Source organism: Phoenix dactylifera, chromosome 1, assembly GCF_009389715.1.
Source record: "Phoenix dactylifera cultivar Barhee BC4 chromosome 1, palm_55x_up_171113_PBpolish2nd_filt_p, whole genome shotgun sequence".
NCBI classification, from domain to species: domain Eukaryota; kingdom Viridiplantae; phylum Streptophyta; class Magnoliopsida; order Arecales; family Arecaceae; genus Phoenix; species Phoenix dactylifera.
The window spans coordinates 20,838,772-20,858,241 of record NC_052392.1 but is presented as its reverse complement, the minus strand read 5'-3'; the positions used below and the strand labels follow the sequence as shown (position 1 = coordinate 20,858,241).

At 43.2% G+C, this 19,470-nt stretch overlaps 2 protein-coding genes across 7 annotated transcripts; one reads left to right on the top strand and one right to left on the bottom strand.

Annotated features, from left to right (window-relative positions):
• Positions 1-281: 281 nt before the first annotated feature.
• LOC103715975 (aberrant root formation protein 4) lies at positions 282-10,222 on the top strand. 6 transcript variants are annotated; one of them, XR_605458.3, is made up of 15 exons: positions 282-529; positions 645-824; positions 923-1,072; positions 1,295-1,367; positions 2,485-2,663; positions 2,760-2,819; positions 2,918-3,071; positions 3,183-3,242; positions 3,369-3,640; positions 3,715-3,786; positions 4,519-4,596; positions 4,682-4,885; positions 8,465-8,515; positions 8,602-8,653; positions 9,618-10,222. XR_605458.3 is itself a non-coding variant. In XM_008803783.3 (14 exons), the coding sequence occupies exons 1-13, from the start codon at positions 410-412 to the stop codon at positions 8,474-8,476; spliced, it is 1,614 nt and encodes a 537-aa protein (XP_008802005.1). In that variant the 5' UTR covers positions 282-409; the 3' UTR covers positions 8,477-8,515; positions 8,602-8,654. The 6 variants fall into 6 exon arrangements, 5 of the variants coding, with proteins under 5 accessions (XP_008802005.1, XP_008802004.1, XP_026663853.1 ...); XM_008803783.3 differs by lacking the exon at positions 9,618-10,222 and having other exon boundaries at positions 8,602-8,654; XM_008803781.3 differs by lacking the exon at positions 8,465-8,515 and having other exon boundaries at positions 283-529.
• Positions 10,223-11,208: 986 nt separating this feature from the next.
• Positions 11,209-16,746, bottom strand: LOC103715974. The gene is made up of 5 exons (XM_039129410.1): positions 16,215-16,746; positions 14,166-14,243; positions 13,770-13,832; positions 13,569-13,628; positions 11,209-11,748 (listed from the first exon to the last, which is right to left on the bottom strand). Exons 1-5 carry the CDS (start codon positions 16,644-16,646, stop codon positions 11,590-11,592), a joined length of 792 nt encoding a protein of 263 aa, XP_038985338.1. The 5' UTR covers positions 16,647-16,746; the 3' UTR covers positions 11,209-11,589.
• Between the last annotated feature and the right edge of the window lie 2,724 nt (positions 16,747-19,470).

Here is a 19,470-nt window from a genome sequence, read left to right as displayed (position 1 = left end):
CTGCCTCTGGCTCTCCGTGAGTTAGTATTTTTTGACTTTATTGGGTGTATTCGTACACGTTTTGTATGAAAACCCGTTTTTAGCAAAAAAAAAAAAAAAAAAAAAAAGCGCTTCACCCTCATATTTACTTGCTTTATCCCTCTCTTTTTTTTTTTTTTCTAAAATAAATCTTGATCAATTCTAGTAAACTAGTATCGACACCTAACGATTAATCACAGCCGTTTGTATAAACTGGGAAGTGGTAATCACAGCCGTTTGTATAAACTGGGAAGTGGTAACAGTCCAGCTGGAAGTGTTTGCTCGTTGGAGGTCGTCGTACTGATAGCCGTCGAGAGGACTCGCCGTGGAACTCTCGCTCTCCCTAAGCGGCTCCTCTTCCTCTTCGGCCAACCGACCGGAGGTCACCGAGATGTCTGCCGACGCCTCTCCCGCCCCCGGCGGGATCGATCTCGGCCGAGTCCACCTCCAAGATCCCTCTCCTTCTCCCTTCTCCCTTCGCCTCAAAGAAGCCCTCGATTCCTGCTCCCAGGTACGAACTCCAACCCCACTTCAATCCCACCTCTAGGGTCTTTTTCTTTATCCTCACCGCCTTCGGTCCATCCCTCTCTTCGCTATTAACCCTAATTATCTCCTCTCCGTCACAGTTCTTCGAAACCGGCGATTTTGGCAAGTCCGACACGGCGGTCGCTGCCGTAGTCGGCCTCCTCAATTCCATCGTCGAGCCCCCGCTTTCCGATTCGGAGAGTCCCGCTCCTTGCGAGAGAGCATCGGAGGAGGCACTCGTCGAGATCCAAAGCTTTCTCTCATCCCCTTCTTCGGATCAGGTTCTTTTGAGTTCTTTTTTTTTTATTAAAAAAAAAACATATCCGATTATTTCTTCTGCGTAGATTACAGAATTCAGTTATATTGTTTATGACTGCAGATGGCTGTTGATGCGCTCTCTCTCGAGCTGCCGAAAGTGGTGGCAAAGTTTGCAGCTTTGTCGGATAGGTGTCGGGAGATCGCAGGGAGCATTATCGACTTCCTCGTGTCCAGCTGTAGCCCACGCGACATGCTTTCGATTCTTTGTGAGGTGGGTACTCTAAAATAAGCGATAGCATGGTTTTTGTATGGATACCGACCAGACTTTCTGGTAGCTCTCTATATTTTGTGTGTTGTTTTGGATATATAAAGAATTGCACAACAGAATTGCTCAGTATCTTTGTTTCAAATAATTCTTGCTAATTGTTTCTATATTTTATGTACCCTGTTTTATTATCTGGTTTGATAACATCCTCATGTTTCTAAAATTTAGGCAATAGATACCCATATCAGGGAGTCGAAAGAACAGACTTATTTTATTCTACTCTTAGGCGGCCTCTCAAAAGGTACATTCTCATGACTCCTCACTATATGATACAAGTACCTTGTGAGGATATCTCAAACAGTCGGATTTTCATGCATTATATGGCACATGAAATGAATACTTTTGTTAAGAATTCGGGCCATCTTATTTATGAATTTTGTGGGCTATGCTTGTATATTTTATGTTCTCGTATGATATTTTCTATGGTCATCTTCAACTGTCTGTTATTTTTATGGCAACAAGTAGTTGCATATGCAAAACCTATGTTAGGTCTATGATTCAAGTCATGCACATGGTTAACCGATATATCACTAAAAGATGTCTAGAACTATACACTTCAATATCTGTTACAATTATGTTCTGAATTTGTTGTTATAACTAATTATCATTGCATCTTTCTTGTTATATTGTTTCATACCTGGTACTTGGTTCCTGTCCATGTCATTCAAAATTTTAAGTTCTTAAGGAATCTCTATTTATGTTATGCCAAAGTTTTCTTTTCTTTTTCTTTTCCTTCTTCTTTTTTTGTTTAACCAGCTGGCTCCTTTTCACATATTGCTAAACTCTTTTTGGCTGGATTTTTATTATGATGGTAATTTGAGTACATCATTTGATAATAAACTGTATTGATTTTTGTCTTCTAAATAACTATAGTTCAATACTACCAATCTTACCTTCTGTTTTGATTATTGATTTTCTCCATAAGTTCCAAGATTATCATGTTTTTGCGATAACAAAAGATTTTTTTAATTACCATTTGCGAGTCATTTGAATTGGTTATGACTTACAAGATCTTGGAGCTCTGGCTGCAATTCTATTCAAAATGTGATACACTATACAGAATGTGATGTATTTATAGCAATCGAATGTTTCTATGTTATTCCTTTGTTTGGTATCAAATTTTATTGAAAAGACATGCGTGCACATACCCACATGGGCACTTTGTTTGTATATATATATATATATATATATATATATATATATATATATATATATATATATATATATATATATATATATATATATATATATATATATATATATAATTGTTTGATGTGTTTGCCTGTGAATTTAGATTGGTTGTTTAGTCCTTGTTTGCTTCGCACGATTCTTTCGTCAACTTCAATTTGTTGTCTCAGTATTAGATCGCACTCAGAGGCGTCATGTTGAGCAAGTAAAGGTGGCAATCCCTGTTATTTTGAAAGTTTTGAATGTGATCTCGTCAGAGCCTGATGATGAAGATAAAGATTCCCTCAATGATTTGTTTGGTGCAGCGATAAGCATAGGCACATCCATTCAAGCAATTTGTGAAAAAATGGTTTGCATCTTTTTAGTTGTTGCAACCATACATGCACTGATGTTTGTGCTTATGGCCTTGTTTATGTTTGGCACATCTCTTTGTGGTGTGCAATAGGTTGGAAGAAGGCAAGAAGAGCTTCGTGCTATACTTGGTCTTTATGTCCTACAAAACATGGTTGAGTACTATCAGATCTAATCCTTCAATATCTTCTCCTTTATTTGTTATCTCTTATAACATGCAATGGTAACTTCGGAATGTGTTCTTATTTTCAGGCTCTTATATCAAAAAGCACACAATCACATATTGTTTCAAGCTGCTGTTCGCTTGTTCTACAATTTTCCAAGTTCCTCCCATTTTGTGAGCTCTCCTATTTTGGCCTTATAACTGGATGTGCTGTGGCTTCAATTACTGATGAGGTCTCTAAAGGTAACTTCCATCTTATATGAGGTCATCCTAGCTGATATCTCTGAGCCTTTGCTGCTAATATCTCTACCTCCAGTCCCTCTTTTCTGATACATCTTCTCCAAAGTGATGTAGAGGATGGCGATGACTTCATGGCCTGCTTTTCCTTTGCCATGAGTGGAGCAACTCTTGCAGGTATTATCTTACATATTTTACCTTTCCACTCTTCGTGTACTCTATTTAATACAATACCAGTTCATCTTCTTGCATTCACCTTGTTGAGTCTAAAATATCTATGTTTGTTTGATATGATCCTTGTAGTGATTTGGGGCCATATCTCTGATGAAATTGCAAATGCTGCTGGAGAACAGTTAATTTCTGTCCTGAACAAAATCAGAAATGATTGTACTGTAAGGTGGCGAGCTATTGGGATGTTCAAATATATACTCTCCTCAATTGATTATCCCTGGGAAATAAAATCACACGGTGTAGAGTTACTATTGTGTATGATGGAAGGAATTAATTCAGAAGTGTCTAGTGATAACCATACGGACTTCTCTTCCTTTATGCCCAGTCTTTTTTCTGCTCTCCAGGTAGTGTTTTCTTATTTCCTTGAAGTCTGATGTACCTAATTAAATTAATTTAATTGTTCAAAGAAATATTACAGGCTGTTGAAAGAATAATGATTGGCACTTCAGATGCTTCATTACGGAAGAAAGCCTATTCTGCATTAAAAAAAGTATGTTACTAACTACATGTACATGTTCGATGTTTTAACTTTTACATGCTAGTTGTCCATATACACTTGCTGTCTCATTGTGAAAAGTGTGTTTAAAATTGGTCTGTTTTGGCCTTTTTTATGAATTAAGAGTCTTATGTTTTTAGATGTTATCATATTAATTGATTGCAAAGTATATAAAGATGCTTGGTGCAAAGGAAATGATCTTAGGTAAGCTTTTTCAGGTAGGAGGGACAAAATCTGGCATTGCCAAGCCAGCCAGTCCACTTGATTTTTCACCATAAATTGTGACTTGAAATCTTCAGACTGAAGCTTTTAAATGTTATTCAGCAAGAAGCTGTTATAAAGTATATGTCCATATTGAGCTCTATTTTAATAAATTTTGTCTCAAACTAAAATTGGAATTGAAATTATATTAAACACTAGAAGATTCTCTGAATTCTTCAACAAGAAATGTTTTTCTTCATTGTGAAGTGTTTCGTCACTAGCCTCAGTAATGCTTCTATTTTTTTGTTTATGCATGTGCTGAGATGTTAGAATTTAGATGATGTATCTGTCTTTACTCTTTCTTGGTATTTCTGTGAACTCCTGGTTCATGCTGCAAATTCTTCCGAACAAAAGCTTCACTGGATGTTTTTTTTTGTTATGTTTATTTTTTTTTTCTTTCAGGGCATATTGATGTTCTTTGAAAATTTATTTATAAGCATCCTTTGTTATATAAAATGTGGTCAGGTAGTCTCAGATATCCCATCTTCTCACCGATTTGACATTTTAAGGGCTCTTATTACAAATAGCAATTCTCCTTCTATGGTAAGTGTTGTGAAGCAAAATGATTAGGTTTGTACATACAAATACTCGTTTCTTACTGATACTTATAATTGCATTTCCACAACAGATTGCAATTCTTATTGATCTTGTGAAGGAGGATATTCCCAGGGAAGTTCGTCCAAGTGACATGTCTGAAGATAATGACATCATTCACCGACAAAATAGGAACATAGGTTCACCATTTTGGAGCTCTCATGCCCTTGAAATAGTGGAGCTGATACTGAAGCCTCCTAAAGGGGGTCCTCCTCCCCTCCCTGAGCATAGTGAACCGGTAATGCATTAAATTTTTTGTTGTGATGGAAATAATATATTGTTTTATTATTCTTGCATCCCTCAGCAGATGCGTGAAAGCCTTTTTAATTAATTTGGACAAACTAGGGGTGCAAATGGGTCGGGTCTTGAGTGACTCCGACCCGGCCCAGTTTCTTGTTTGGGTCCTAATTTTGGACCTAGACCTGATCCAATTGAAGATCGAGTCAGGTCGGATTGGGTCTGCGGCTACAATTTTTGACCCAACAGGTCATTCGGGTCGGGTCAGGTCCATGTATAACCTAGCCTGACCCAAAAAATTCGGGTCCGAGTCGGGTTTAGTCCAGGTCAGGTCGGGTCGGGGTCGGGGTCGGGTCCGGGTTATAATAGAGAATTTTTGGGTCACCCTTCGTCACACTCAGTTAAACTGACCCTCATCTGGAACTCCATCGTCGCCGCTTCCACCCATCCTGCTTCCCCACCCATTCTCTCCTCCACAGGTGGTGGTCGTGGTGGCGGCAGAGACGTATGGAGGAGAACTCCATGGAACCAGCATTATAGGAAGGAATAAAAAAGGAGGGATGAGGAGGATTACGAGCATGGAGGAGGCGGGGGACGGCCTGTTGAGCTCGGCCTTCCACTCGCGGAGCATCAGGTGGACCTGCTCCTCGAGGACGACGACATCGGCTGTGCGGCTTTCCTTGTGGGCAGACTGGAGGTGAGAGGTCACTAAACATTCCTTGGAGGTCGTCCACCCGGTTCTTGGCCTTGTCCTTGAAGCTGGTAGGACGCCGACCGACACTCGGTCTTCGAACCCCGCCAATAGATCACGGAAGAGCAATCTAGAGAAGGGGCAAGACAAGGAGAACAAGATTGGGGGAAATCGAGAGAGAAGATAGAAGAATCGAAGAGGGGGAGAGAGAAGGAAAGAGACGGAGATTGAGCAAGATCAATTGGGACCAAAGAGAGAGAGAGAGGGGGGGGAGGAGAAGGGAAGGCAGAGGGAGGGTGGGGAGGCATCCCATCATCATTAAGGGCGACATGACATTCTGCCATGGGGAGTGGGGAGTGGTGAGTGGTGAGGTGTTATAGGGCTCGGGCAAGTACTGCTTTACCACTTCTCCCACCTCCTTTTCTTTTCTTTTTCCTTTTTCTTGTCTATTTTTTTTTAAGAAACTTAGTAGACTATGGTCTGCGAGTCTAAACGTGTAATTCGGGTTCGGGTCGGATTGAGTCGTTGGATAAATGATCCAAAATTGACCCAAAAAAATTTGGGTCGGGTCGGGTCCGGGTCAAGTCGAGATTCAGTAAACACAAACCCGACCAAAAAATAGAATGGGTCCAATTTTAGGATCCGACTCGGCCCCGCGGGTCCAAAAATTTGGGTCGGATTGGGTCTAAGCGGGTCGGGTCGGGTCGCAGGTCAACCTGACCCATTTGCAGCCTTAGGAGAAACACAATTACGTATCTTTTTAACGGCTTAAATTTTTACTTGGTTGAATATGTAAGACAATCAACTTTTCAGCATTTAATTGAAACATCTTAGTTATTAATGGCTCACTATGGCTTAAAATGAAAAGCATTTAAGCAGGTTGACATTTTACACCCTTCCTCTTGGAAAGATCTTTTACGAAAAGGCTACCTTTTTATCAGATTGACATGCAATAGGTTAACTGACTGTATATGAGATACAATTCTGGAATCTCCAATCTGCCACATGAAAGCAAAAGGAGTTTCTTACTGTTCACAGAGGGTTTGGAGTATATTCTATTGAATTCTGTGATAGGAGGGTATTATTAATTAATGGTTTGAATCCACAGCTTCCAGTAGGGCGTAAAAACATTCTGTTGATCACCATTGAGAATGGGGAATTTTCAACCATGAGACCTTAGGTAAGTGTTGAAAGAAAAGAAGACTGCAAACCAATGTAGAACCTTAAATTTGATAAAATGCTGACTCATATTAAATGACTTGACCAAAGGCATTACTCCAGTAGAAATTGATGAACAAACACATGATTTCAGGATTCATGTCATGTACATTGTCTTAACATAGTGCCTAGTTCAGGGGCTTGGAGGCCTGTCATGCCCGGTCTATGAACTGCAAGGTTCTTTGTATTTAAATTTTCCACTTCAATAACATAAGCATCCATGATATCTAGTTTAATGGCATGGGGATCAATTTTGTTCTCCTATTCAGTTTTAATTGTATATGGTTATTTTGCCTGAAAGTTTACTTTGACAACATGAAGTGCATACCATACCAATCAGATCAACAAGTCAGTTATGCCGAATTTATGGATTTTGAGTTTCTTTGCATTTTATTTATCCTTTTTATTGGCATACGGCACATTGTCTAGTTTCTAGTGACATGGGGGTGGATTTTAGTTAATTGCACAAGTTGAAAAACATTAAGGTTATTTCATATCGATTAGGCACAGGATTATGCTCAGGATATTTGGCGCTAAATTTGGAGAACTAATTCCAGACTGAGGGCTTGATAAGGTCTGAAAGAAAAGGTTGTTGCTTTGTCAAGTTGAAATCATGTAGGAATCTTGCTGATTCAACCCCTTGAGCTCTAGGCTGTTTGCACACAATTGAATTTCTGCCCTTTGGGCTTGTTTAAATTGAACTTGGATTTACTCCTGCTGGTTCAATCATAAGAAATTAAGATTAACACATTGAAAGCCACCAACTTTAAAATGAGTTTATTCCTCATGGATCTAACTGTGTGCAATTTGAATTTGTCGTTTGACTCCTGCCAAGTTAAATCTAGACTTAGTTCTTGGAGTCTAGCCAAGTTAGAGTTAGAACAATTAAACTTGGATTTTGTCCTCTGGTCTGGCTGGGTACGCATCTATCTGCATTTTATTCTTTTGATCAAATCCTAGGCATGGATTTGGTCCTTTCAATCCAGCCATATAACTAGACTTAGTCCTCTATATGAAATGACCTCCTTATTGTTAAATCAGGTAGAGTTCAAAAGTTTTATGCAAAATGATTTGAGATTGATCCCGTGCTGTTAAACTACATAGAATGAATTTGTATGCCGTGAAGAGGACCTGTAAAATTTATATTCATTTGTACGTTGCTATACAAATAGGGTTATGGCCCTAAACGTGAGTGATTAGCAAAAATTAATTATTTATATTTATCTATTTTTGTGACCCAAATGGTTGGGGTAAGGCATCATGGTTATGGTTGTGGTCTTTTTTCTTTCAGCACTTAACATTAGGCCTCTCTATCGAAGTCTCTCCAGTTTCAAGAGATAATAATGAGTAAATAATGAGTTCTTCGATTCACTAGAAGCCGTGGACCTACACAGATGATAAAACTTCTCCCATGATGAACTTGACATTCTAATATTCTAAATCCTTTGTCAATCATATTTTTTCCCAAGGAAAGCTTTTCCTTCAAGGGGTAGAAATTGTGATCTCACAACAACATGCTGTGAGACGAGAGATATGTGATCAACCATAACCTGCTTACCATTTAAATGAGTTATGTTATCACATGCAAGTCACAAGGGTTATACCTATTTTTTAGATAATGTGCTTGCTTCTCCTAAAATGAAAGTTGATCCTTGCCCGATATTTCTTTAGTTTCCAGGTTAATCTATCCCAAACTATGATAATGCCTATGTTGTAAACCAGGTAGCCTCATCTCTCTTTAGTGTGCTTACCTCAATCAAGCATTTGCATCAATATGTTATAAGATACTTATTTACTTGCATGTGCAGGTACTATCTGCTCTCAACTTGTTCAGGTTTATTTTGATAATAGAATCTACAGGTATATTACATACTAGTTGTATATTTGAATGGATGTGCTTGGTATGTCTGTTGATCCTATTTACTTTCTAGATATTTCCACTACATTGCCTGTTGCTTAGAAATTTCTCCGTTTTATATTTTGATCTGTGATTTTTGAGGTTGACCAGACTAAGTTGAATTCAACAAAAATAAAGCATCTACTACACTTGTTATGTACCCTCTGAGAATCATTTATGATGTTGTTGTATGACTATACACCTGTGACATTTTAGTTGGCTTGCTATCTCGCTCCGTGCGCAACTATTATTTGTGTTAAAATTTGAAATCTTGGTTTTGAACAAGAGTTCTACTAAAACTTAGGCTGAACTATCCATCTTTATGCTTAGTTTGGAATAAACTGGCCACAAACAAAATTGTTTAAATGACCATATACAGCAAGCTGAAAAGAATTTGGCAGAATGGTATATTTTGGTTAAAATTAGATGTCATTTTGAAACTACTTATGCATACACTAAGCTTTTTTTTGAAAGAGGAAAAGATTTAACATTTCCTGCTTAGTAATTGTCGGAGTTACAGGTTTTTGAAGGGGCACATACTCTGGCTAAAAAGTTTTACAATCCTCTTCTACTCAACCTCCACATATTTGTGTGTAAATCTGTATTAGTTGGTCGAGTCACCCACTATAGTGTCATGGAGCATCCAATCTCAAAGTTTATCTTTTGATTGTTATATCATTTGTCCAGCATCTTACATATCTTTTACCCCCTTCCTGTGTTTAATTAGACATCCATATCCGAGGTTTCAAATCATGACATTCATGTCTTTCATATTTTATTTTTTTCTCTTTTATCTTCTCCAGGTCCTTTTTTTTGGTTGGTGGGGTGGGGAAGGGATCTTTTCTGGTTCGTTGAATTGTGATGACTAAAGAACAAGATGGTTCTGTTAAATGTCTAATGGCTCTAGCATCCACTGATTGACTGCAGGAAAAACAAACCGCACCAGTATCCTCTCAGCAAATACATTGCGTAAAGTTTATTCAGAGTGGCTCCTACCTCTACGAACATTGGTCGCAGGAATTCAAGCAGAAAATGAGAAAGATGACATTGAAATAGCAGATCACATTCTTTGTGCTTTAAATCCTGTTCAGCTGGTACTATATCGTTGTATCGAATTGGTTGAAGACAACCTGCAACATTCGGCGTAGGTTTTATCCATATAAAGATCTACTGACTTGTTTCCAGTTTTGTCACCTTCACATTTGCTTGCTGCTTGTCCCGGACACCAAAATCTTTACACCTCTCTGTACCGTTAAGCAAAACCTTTTAGAAGGCTGTAGATTTTGACGAGATTTCTATTCATGATGAAATGATCAGCCCTTGTTGCATGCCAGCTAATATGGAAGAGGTCTCTGCGAACTCTAGTTAATGCGGCTGCAAAGGCTCATCGCCCTTGGAAGTTTGAACGAGCAAGAGTAAAGAGGCACTACATTGCCCTTTCATGCCCAAGCCTTGTAGCTGAGTTTGGAAGTCTCTAATGTAGAGTATTTCACAGTGAAAACATGTTGCATATTGGAGCTAGCACCTCCTTACAGGAAACAGCCAGCTGACTTTTTAGCTAGCACTGTTTCAGCCTTAAACTTGTTATTTGTTTCCCTGAATCTAGAGGGGTTCGCCACGTTAAGTTGCCTCTTAAAGCAGCATCAAATTAGGTTACACACAAGGATCTAAGAATTGGTTTTATATCTATAAATTTACAATAAGCTAGTAGTCATGCTTGGTTATCAATGAAGGATATACCATGAACCAGTATGTGTGTGCATGGATGGACGGATGAATGGATGCATTACAAATCAATGTTATCTAGAAAAAAAATGTTTTGCATCATTCAATGGAGTTGATTTCTTAGTATTTGTAATTGTTATGCTTTAACACAGCCTCTAGCTAGTTTCCATATAACTTACTCTTTGTTATTGATCTGTTTATTAGGTCGCCCTAGACAACTTGGTTTTGATTGTTGCTTGGACTCTGATTTCCTTTTGAGGCTTTTTCCCTGTGTGATACATCCGTCTTAGCAAAAGAAAAAAGAAAAAGGCTTTCAAAGTACTGGTTGTTAAAAGAAAAAAAAAAATCCCATGTACGTTCAGCCAAGCAAAGTCCAAATGGTTGAGCCACAAAGATTCTTTTGATTAAGCGGCACAGAGTCGCATCGGTTGGCCGTGTGTTCATGTTCAAAGAAGGATCCAATGAGGGATATTTCTTTTAATAAGAATCATATAAAAACAGAAGAACGGATCATTCAATGCACACCAAAAACCCAATGATTCAGAGAAAAACCAAGTCATTGTTTTCACAAGACTACTTCAACTAGACTGCTAAAAAAATTACGTCTCGAACGAATAGATTTGTGAAATATAGCAGCAGAAACATGGGAGCATTAAATAACCAACAAAACAAGTAAGTTTCCTCTTTGTTACTCCTTTTGAGATGAATATCTTGAGACAAGCAAAGTCCAAATGGTCGAGTCACAAAGGTTCTTTTGATCAAGCAACACACAGACTGCACAGCGTCAGCTAGCTCAAAGAAGGATCCTGCAAAGGATATTTCTTTTAATTGAAACCATATAAAAACAGAAGAATGTATAATTCATCGCATACCAAAAACCTTATGACTCAGAAATAAAAAAACAATTCATTGTTTTCACAAGATTACTTCGACTAGACTGACAAATTAATTACACGTCTCAAACTAATAGATTTGTGAAATAGCAGCAGAAACATGGGGGCATTAAATAACCAACAAAACAAATAAGTTTCCTCTGGTACTCCTTTTGAGATGCTAAAGCAACTGCCTATGTCCTCTCTATCAGCTATCAAACCGTCACAGTTTTTAATGTCCTCCACCGGGCTCTTTGTTATGTACAGTTGGGGTTATTGAATGAGTCAGCAAAGCCCTGCCTCTATAAATCCAGTACCGGTTCATTGAGATCAGGTAGGACAAAATCTCTGTGACCCTGTACAGCAGAAGATGGGGCGATATGGTTGAATGATTCAGGCGGCTTGGTTTCTACGAACACCATAGAAGATGTTTGCTTCATCCTCAGCAACTCCAAGCACAGCTGCATGAAACAAAGAAAGCTCATTAAGAAACAATTTATTTTTCAGGGTTTTAGTGGCTAGACTGGCATGAATAAAAATCAAGTTATATGGTAAGAGAAACAAAGAAGGATGGAGTTTTGACAATAATTCTCCAAAGAAAGTTGTTTATTTTGACACACTTCCAACTTGACCTAAGATATAGCTAAAAGCCATGCTTGTGAAAGGACTACATAATTAACGTGAAGACGTTAAATGCTATATCTACTGGTGAAATTGATAAATAATTTCAAGTCAGATAAAAGCTTGTAAAACTAATGCATCACATCTCTGCACTAGTTCATAATTTGCTTTATCGAATATCCACTACCACTGCTGTCTCCGCCACTTAAATAATTCTTAGAGGAGATCTACAGTCTCACTGAACTTTACATTGTGTCGAATTCTCTTGCTAGGAAAATTGAACAACAAAGAGATTAAACAAAAAAGAGGCACATCGTAAGTCTAAGAAAGCATGGCACTTTGAGCAGCAATGCCTTAACCAATCAACCTTCTTCCAACAGGAAATTGTTATATGATAAATGGTGAACTTGTTTTCTGTTCACTTCAATCCATTGCATCTAACAAGCATCTAAATGTTGCAGTAAAGAAGTGCATATATGAACCTAGTAGAAAATTAGGAGTCCCCAAATCTAGCAACTTTGTGTTCCATTTAATGCAATAAACCATGAGATCTAGCAGGATATGAAAGTCATAAATGAGCTAATTACAAGCATAAATTTTAGAGGGTCCATGGCAGTGAAAAGTCATAACAGGGAGGCAGCTTAGGCACCTAGGTGTCCTTACAAGCAAACTAGCATAGTTGATGCTGCTAGACCACCCAGATTATCTACCGTGTTTGCACACAGCTATAAAACCGATTCCATTAAAAAGAACAAGTCCAGGCAGAGTCCACTGCCACTTGGCTGCCCTGACATCCAGTTGGTGATGTTAAAAACATGAAGGGGAAGAACTAAAATTGCTTCAGCTACTAATCATTACATATTATATATAAATATGACCCGATAGACCAAAATATTACGATGAACAAAGCAAGCTGTCCCATTTCATGATATTCAGCTCATACAGGTTACGAGTGCATATAATAGCACAATGTACCCTATAAAAATTGTTAACAATCGTTCTGCTAATAAAAGCAAGGGTTTCAATCAATACTCATACCACATAAAGGAATGGCAACGCGTCATATTAGGAACAAGTACTACATGGATCCTGATCTACATTAAATATATATCTGCATAATCAAGAGCCACATGCACATCTGTGAAGATTTGTATATGAATTTGGAGGTGAAAATGCTGAATTGATCTAGATTTTGATAGCCTTTCTAGCTCGTGTTCATTATTCTGTGTGCAATTAATAGATTCGTCTCATGCGGTCATGCAAACAGTGCAACTCAAGCCATACATTCTAAGTCAGCTATAGCCTACAGGCTATAACAACGTCATTTCCGTCATGTCCGCGGCCAGCCAATGACCCAGTTGATGAGTCGATGAGTTTTCCCACAGGACGGAAGTCCACGATCCGTTAGTTGTTTGATTTACCGAATTAGCCTAAACATACTATCTTTCAACGATAGCTTTACACCTTTCTTTCGTGATGACGAGTCAGGCGCCTATTGGTTTAAAAAGTGGGTGGCGTGGACATAAACGCGTGGGCCCACATCTGTGCCAATAGGCACTTGACGGGGCATAGGCGCAGCCTAAAACCGCCTGAGATCAGACAGCGAAGGAAGAGAGAGAGAGAGAGAGAGAGAGAGAGAGAAGGGCGTGATGAGGTTCACCTTCAGCCTCCGGTTCTGCTCCAAAAGCGCCTCGTGATCCTTCCGCTGCGCTTCCACCTCCTGTTGACGTACCCATCCCCATTTATTTTTGTCAGCAAGTATTCCAAACAAGCCAGTAATCATATAAAAACCTCTCTCCACACAAAAACCACTAGAGACAACAGATTCAAATAGAAAGAAAAGGGAAAAGAAAGACATAACCTTCTGGAGGTTTTCTCTCTGTTCCAGAAGCGCTTTCTCCACAGCCTGGAGCTCCGGGATCGCCTGCTCACCAAATACAAAAGGCCCACTCCATGTTTTTATTAAAACAATTAATAATTAATAATATCCAATAGACCCACAGGTAAAGCTTACCCACCACCCACCTTCCACCTTCCACCTTCCACCTCATCATATAACCGTCCACTGGGTCGGTAAGGGGTGGTGGGTCGTGCAAACCGCATTTAGTTGCGGGCTTTTTCAACCTTCACCACTTGCTGGCGGTAAAAGTACGCTAAAACTTACCTCCAGGTGGACTATTCATTACGATGACCACTGGTTGGCTCGGCGAGAAAAGAGAGAAAAAGAAGAAGAAAAGGGCAAGAAGGGAAGGCTGACCTTTTTCTTCCCCGAAGGTCTGATGGATTTCCGTGCCGGAACTCTGGAAACCAGCGGCGGCCGCTCGCTCCCACCCGCCTGAAACACAGCACACCAAATTAAAACGAGTTCAGCCAAACACCGCTACAAGCCTAAGAAACAGATGAAGAAGAATCCAGGAACCCGCTTCATGCGCCGCGCGAGATGATACCACGGAGCCGATCAACAAACCAAACCAACCCAAATACGGCCTCTCCGCCGCTGAGATGTCCACGTGGCGGTTTGTGGTCGGTTGCAGATAGAACGACGCTAGGGATCAAATCCAATTCACCAGCCCCATCCAGTGTGAAGTTTCACCCTCCGGCATGATTTTCCAACCACAAGCTGCCACGTGTACAGGTCGCAGTGGTTTTCTTATGAAACCAGCGTTGAGGCGATCTAAAACCACGTTCGGTCCGAGCACAAACCAAACGTGGACCTAAAGCTACCCCGTCGAGGACCCCTTTTCCCCGCTATTTCTCCCGGGAATATATATATTTATATATATTAATTTTGGGACAGTGGGGCCCTGACCACACGCGAAGCGGCGCAGGACTCATAAAGAGGGGCCGTGGGCGTTTAAACAAGTAAATCCTTAAGCCCTGGAGAAATGCCTGGATCCCCCGATTCCTGGGGGCGTTTTGGTCATGTTGGAGCGCCAGCAGGGCTTGGGTAGTTCTATATACACCCCCCTATTGCTCAGGACACCCCCCAAAAACCAAAAAAAAAAAACCCAAACTAACCTTTAGTGTAATTACCATATTGCCCTTGAAATTTTCTCATACACCCCCCTTCCTCCTCCTCCGTTTCGTTTTGAAAAGAAAAAAAAAAAACACCCCTCAAACCCCTCCTCCCCCGTTCCCCCTTCTCCCTCTCGTCGCCGGCATTCTCCCCATCTCCGACCACCTCGCCGGCTTCTCCCGGAACCACCTCGCCGGCTTCTCCCGAAATTTTTTTTTTTCACGGTTCGTGCTCCGTTCGGCACTGGATCGCCGAACAAAAGGCTTCTGTTCGGCTGAACAGTGCCGAACAGAAGCCTTCTGTTCGGCAACCCTCAACCGAACAGATCTGTTCGGCTGCACAGTGCCGAACAGAAGGCTTCTGTCCGGCACTGTTCAGCTGAACAGAAGTCTTTTGTTCGGCGATCCAGTGCCGAACGGAGCACGAACCGTGAAAAAAAAAAAAATTTCGGGAGAAGCCGGCGAGGTGGTTCCGGGAGAAGCCGGCGAGGTGGTCGGAGATCGGGAGAATGCCGGTGACGAGAGGGAGAAGGGGGAACGGGGGGGTTTTGGGCGTTGGCGAGGTGCACTGCACCGACCGGCGACGAGAGGGAGAAGGGGGAGACGGAGGGGGTTTGGCCGCCGGCGAGGTGCTTGAGGCGAGGTTTTTTGGGCGGAAGGGAGAAGCCGGCGGGTGTTTTGGAGGGGAAGAGCGGGGTGGGGGGGTTTGGGGGGTGTAGAGAGCAATTTAGGTGAGGGGGTGGGGAGGGTGGGGGGTAATTTAGAAATTTTTAATTTTTTAGGGGTGTCCTTAGCAAATGGGGGGGTGTAGAGAGTATTTAATTTTTTTTTAATTTTTGGGGTTGTCCTGAGCAATAGGGGGGGTGTATATAGAACCACCCCTTGGACTGCGGGATGCGAGGAAACTCGCAGCCAAAGAAGAGGGAGGAGGGACCGGGAGAGCGGAAGGGGCCGGCGGTCGGATTGGGAGACGAACCAACTTCTTTGTTCCACTGACAAAAATACCCCTCCGAGCAACCGGTCAGCTCCAAGAAAATATTTCATCTAATAAAATGCTTGAAAATAAATAAAGAAAAAGCTAAAATTAGAATAATAGTGAGATCGGTGAAGGAGTTGTTGGATTTCGAGGCAAGTGATGGGAAATTCGGGAAAAGAATGGAGATAAGAACAAAAGAAATATTTAGAAGAAAAGGCAAGGGAGTCCAACCGGTTCTTTGGTGGAGTATACTCGCGATACGAATAAAGAAAATACTAAAAGAGAGAGAGAGAAGGAAAGGAGGCGGAGCCTGACCTTCGTTGGACGAGAACTGCCACCGCGCACGGCGAGGGGTTTGTCGGGCCTCGGCCGCTTCGCCGCCGCAAACTCCTCCGGCGAGCTCGGCCCGTTCTCACCGCCGCTCGTTGACGCGCCAGATCCGCCGCGATAGTCGAGTGGTGACGGCGGGCTGGCCCTCATCTTCCCGTTCGCCTTGGCCAACGCCTCCTCCTCCAGTATCCCCTCCATCGTTATCTTCCGGGACCTCTTCCTCTTAGATCTCCAGTCCAGCGGCGCCGGTGGCGGCGCCGGAGGCACCGCTGACGGCCCCTCGTCGTCGTCCGACGACGGAGGCGGATCGGGCAACCTGCCGTTTTTGAAACTCAGGAGCACTTCAACGGCAGTCAGGTCGGCCTCCTCCTCCGTCGCGCCGCGGCGGCGGTCCTCGAAATCGTCGACTTCGGCCATGGGAGCTCGGAGAAACCCTAGAGAGAGAGAGAGAGAGAGAGAGAGAGAGAGAGAGAGAGAGAGAGAGGAGGATTGGATGAAAGGAGCGAAGTGGTGATGGATGCCCGAAAACCTCTTGGTGGGTGGTATTTATATTGGGGGAATAAAGCGCAATAAAATAGTAGGGTTCGTCCGGACGCTCGGCCTTTCTGCTGCGGGCTGGAAGCGCTTGCCCGATCGGACGGTATTGCCCCTAGTTACGAGGGACGGTGATCCCAGTGCCACCGCTCCGAGGGTAATTTCGTCTTTATAAATCCTCAAGGTAGAAGGATTAGGAAGCCGTGTTAGTTTCCGGTAAGACTGTGAAATCATCGCTATCTCGTGCTGTGGTCTTTTGGATTTCAACTAATTGTGATTCATTACGGCAGATTTGATACCTTAAAATCTTATCCTGATTTCGTTGCTTTCCTTTCCTTTTTTTTTTTTTTTTTAAACGTCCTTTCTCCGAGGCCATACATGTATGGAAGGAAAATCGAGAACATGTCTGGTCTCACCCAAGAGAGCAATTTTGGAATTTTTCGTAAAAGTGCACCCTTCCTCCTCGTGGGTTCGATCCCCCCTCGGCATAATTTTATTCGGCAATAAAAACTAGGTTAGTGTACCGGCAGTCATTTAAATTGGTAAATACGGAAAGATATATTTATTACATTTGGGTGTCTTGCCACGTGTCCAGTAGCCAACTGGGGGAGCCGGAGCCCACTTAAACCACACCTACTGGCTTAGGTTACCATGGTTTCCGTTTCCAGATACATCATCAACTTACGGGATATGTTGTCCAAGAGTACCAGCCTCATTGTCTTCTCTAAATAAATAATAAAAAATTAAAGATATTCTTGTTGTTGGGGGAATAAGATCTTTCCCCCAAGTAACACAAATGCCCCCAAAAAGCCGCACAATCGCCGACCCTGAACAGCCGAAGTCGGCGTCCGACCTCGGAACGCCCGACCTCAAGACATCCGACCTAGGAAAATCTTGATGCTCAAGGTCTACCCTTGTCAGCCACCTACTACGGCCGTACTCCTCCGAGGTCCAACTGAGGACCATACCCTGCCACTGCTTCAGCATTTATTGCGCATGGCCGCTGTAACCCTCCGGTTCACTCTACAATTAATGTGGATCTCCGGCTTACTCCACCATTAATGTGGATCTCCGGCTTACTCCACTATTAATGCGGATCTCCGGCTTACTCGACAATTAATGCGGATCTCCGGCTTACTCGACAATTAATGCGGATCTCCTGTCATCTACGGACTCTCAGCTCTCCACGGCAAGTTGGCCCAGCAAAGTCTGGTCAACCATGATAAGTCTCTGATCTCGGCCATATCTCCGACACCAATGCAATAATTCGCCTGGTAGCGTACTGGTTCGGGTCGTACGACGCCCTCACCGCCGACATCAGCACAATGATTCGCCTGACCGTGCGCCGACCTGAGCCACATGCCGAGCCGTACTATGGCCTCGCCCTGTTACATCACAGGTAAACCGACCCCCACCTATAAAAGGGAGCCTTGGCTTCTCAGGAGGGGGTTGGGAAATTCCGTGCCTTACAAGCACTGTTCATCTCCTCCTTACACTATCTGCCCCCTCCCTGACTTGAGCGTCGGAGGGCCGGCGCCGGAAAACCCGGCCACCGGTTTGTCTGCAGGCACCCAGACGGAGGACGCCGCCCGCTGACGGATCGCTGCACCGCTGTGAGGACCTCCTGCTCCCTCTCTCCGGCCACCCCAAGCGGAGGACGCCGCCCGCCGACTGGTTGCCGCCCCGCCGTGGTGACCCGCAGCTCCCTCTCCCTCGACCGAAGATTGCCCCCGGGTCCAATTTCCAGCAACAGTTGGCGCTAGAGGAAGGGCCCGAGTAGCAGTCATGAAGTTGAGAAGTAAGGGAGCCTCCAACGTCTCCCGGCGTCCCCCGCAAAGTCCTGGACGCTCCGTCCAGAATTCTCCAACTCCGGCTGACCCAATTCCTCAGGTCCAGCCGGAACAGTTCAACGCCTTAGTACAGCAAGTCTAGGCCCTGGCCGCCGCTGTTCAGGGCCTGCGACGCGAGAAAGCTTTACCAACGCTTCCCCCGCGGGCCCAGTTCCCGCCGGAATTTCCTCCCAACGGCCCGGTTCTCCCCGGCCAGAATCTACATGGCTCCTCCAGAGCCAATAACGAGGAGCGGACTTTCCCCCAGAGAGAGCTGCCGGGGGAAGATCTCGATAGAAGACTCCAGCCTTCTGAGGCTGAGTCAGCTCCGGACCGCCGTGAGCCGGTGCAAACCACGGCAACAATTCCGCAGGCAGGGGAGCTCGACCGAAAAGTTGAGCATCTGGAGCGCCAGATCGCGGCACTCCACAGCAAGAAGGCGAGGCAAGAGGGAGACTTTGAGTTCACTACCAAGTCCCCCTTCTCCAGCCGGATCGAGGATGAGCCGGTTCCCGCGAGGTTCAAAATGCCTCAGATGGAGCCCTACAGCGGAATCACCGACCCTCTCGACCACTTGGAGAGCTATCGGGCCCTCATGGCCCTACAAGGGTCCTCGGAGGCCATACTTTGCAAGGCCTTCCCAGCAACCCTCCGAGGGACCGCTCGGCTTTGGTTTTCTGGACTGAAGCCGAACACGGTGTCCTCTTTTGAGCAACTCGGCAGGCAGTTCGCCACCAACTTTGCTGCCAGCCGGCGCCAGCGACGGACGTCAGACTCCCTCCTCGACATCAAACAGAAAGAGGGGGAGTCCCTCAAGGAGTACCTGGACCGCTTCACCGCCGCCACATGGGAGGTCCGCGAGCTCGACCAGTCGATAG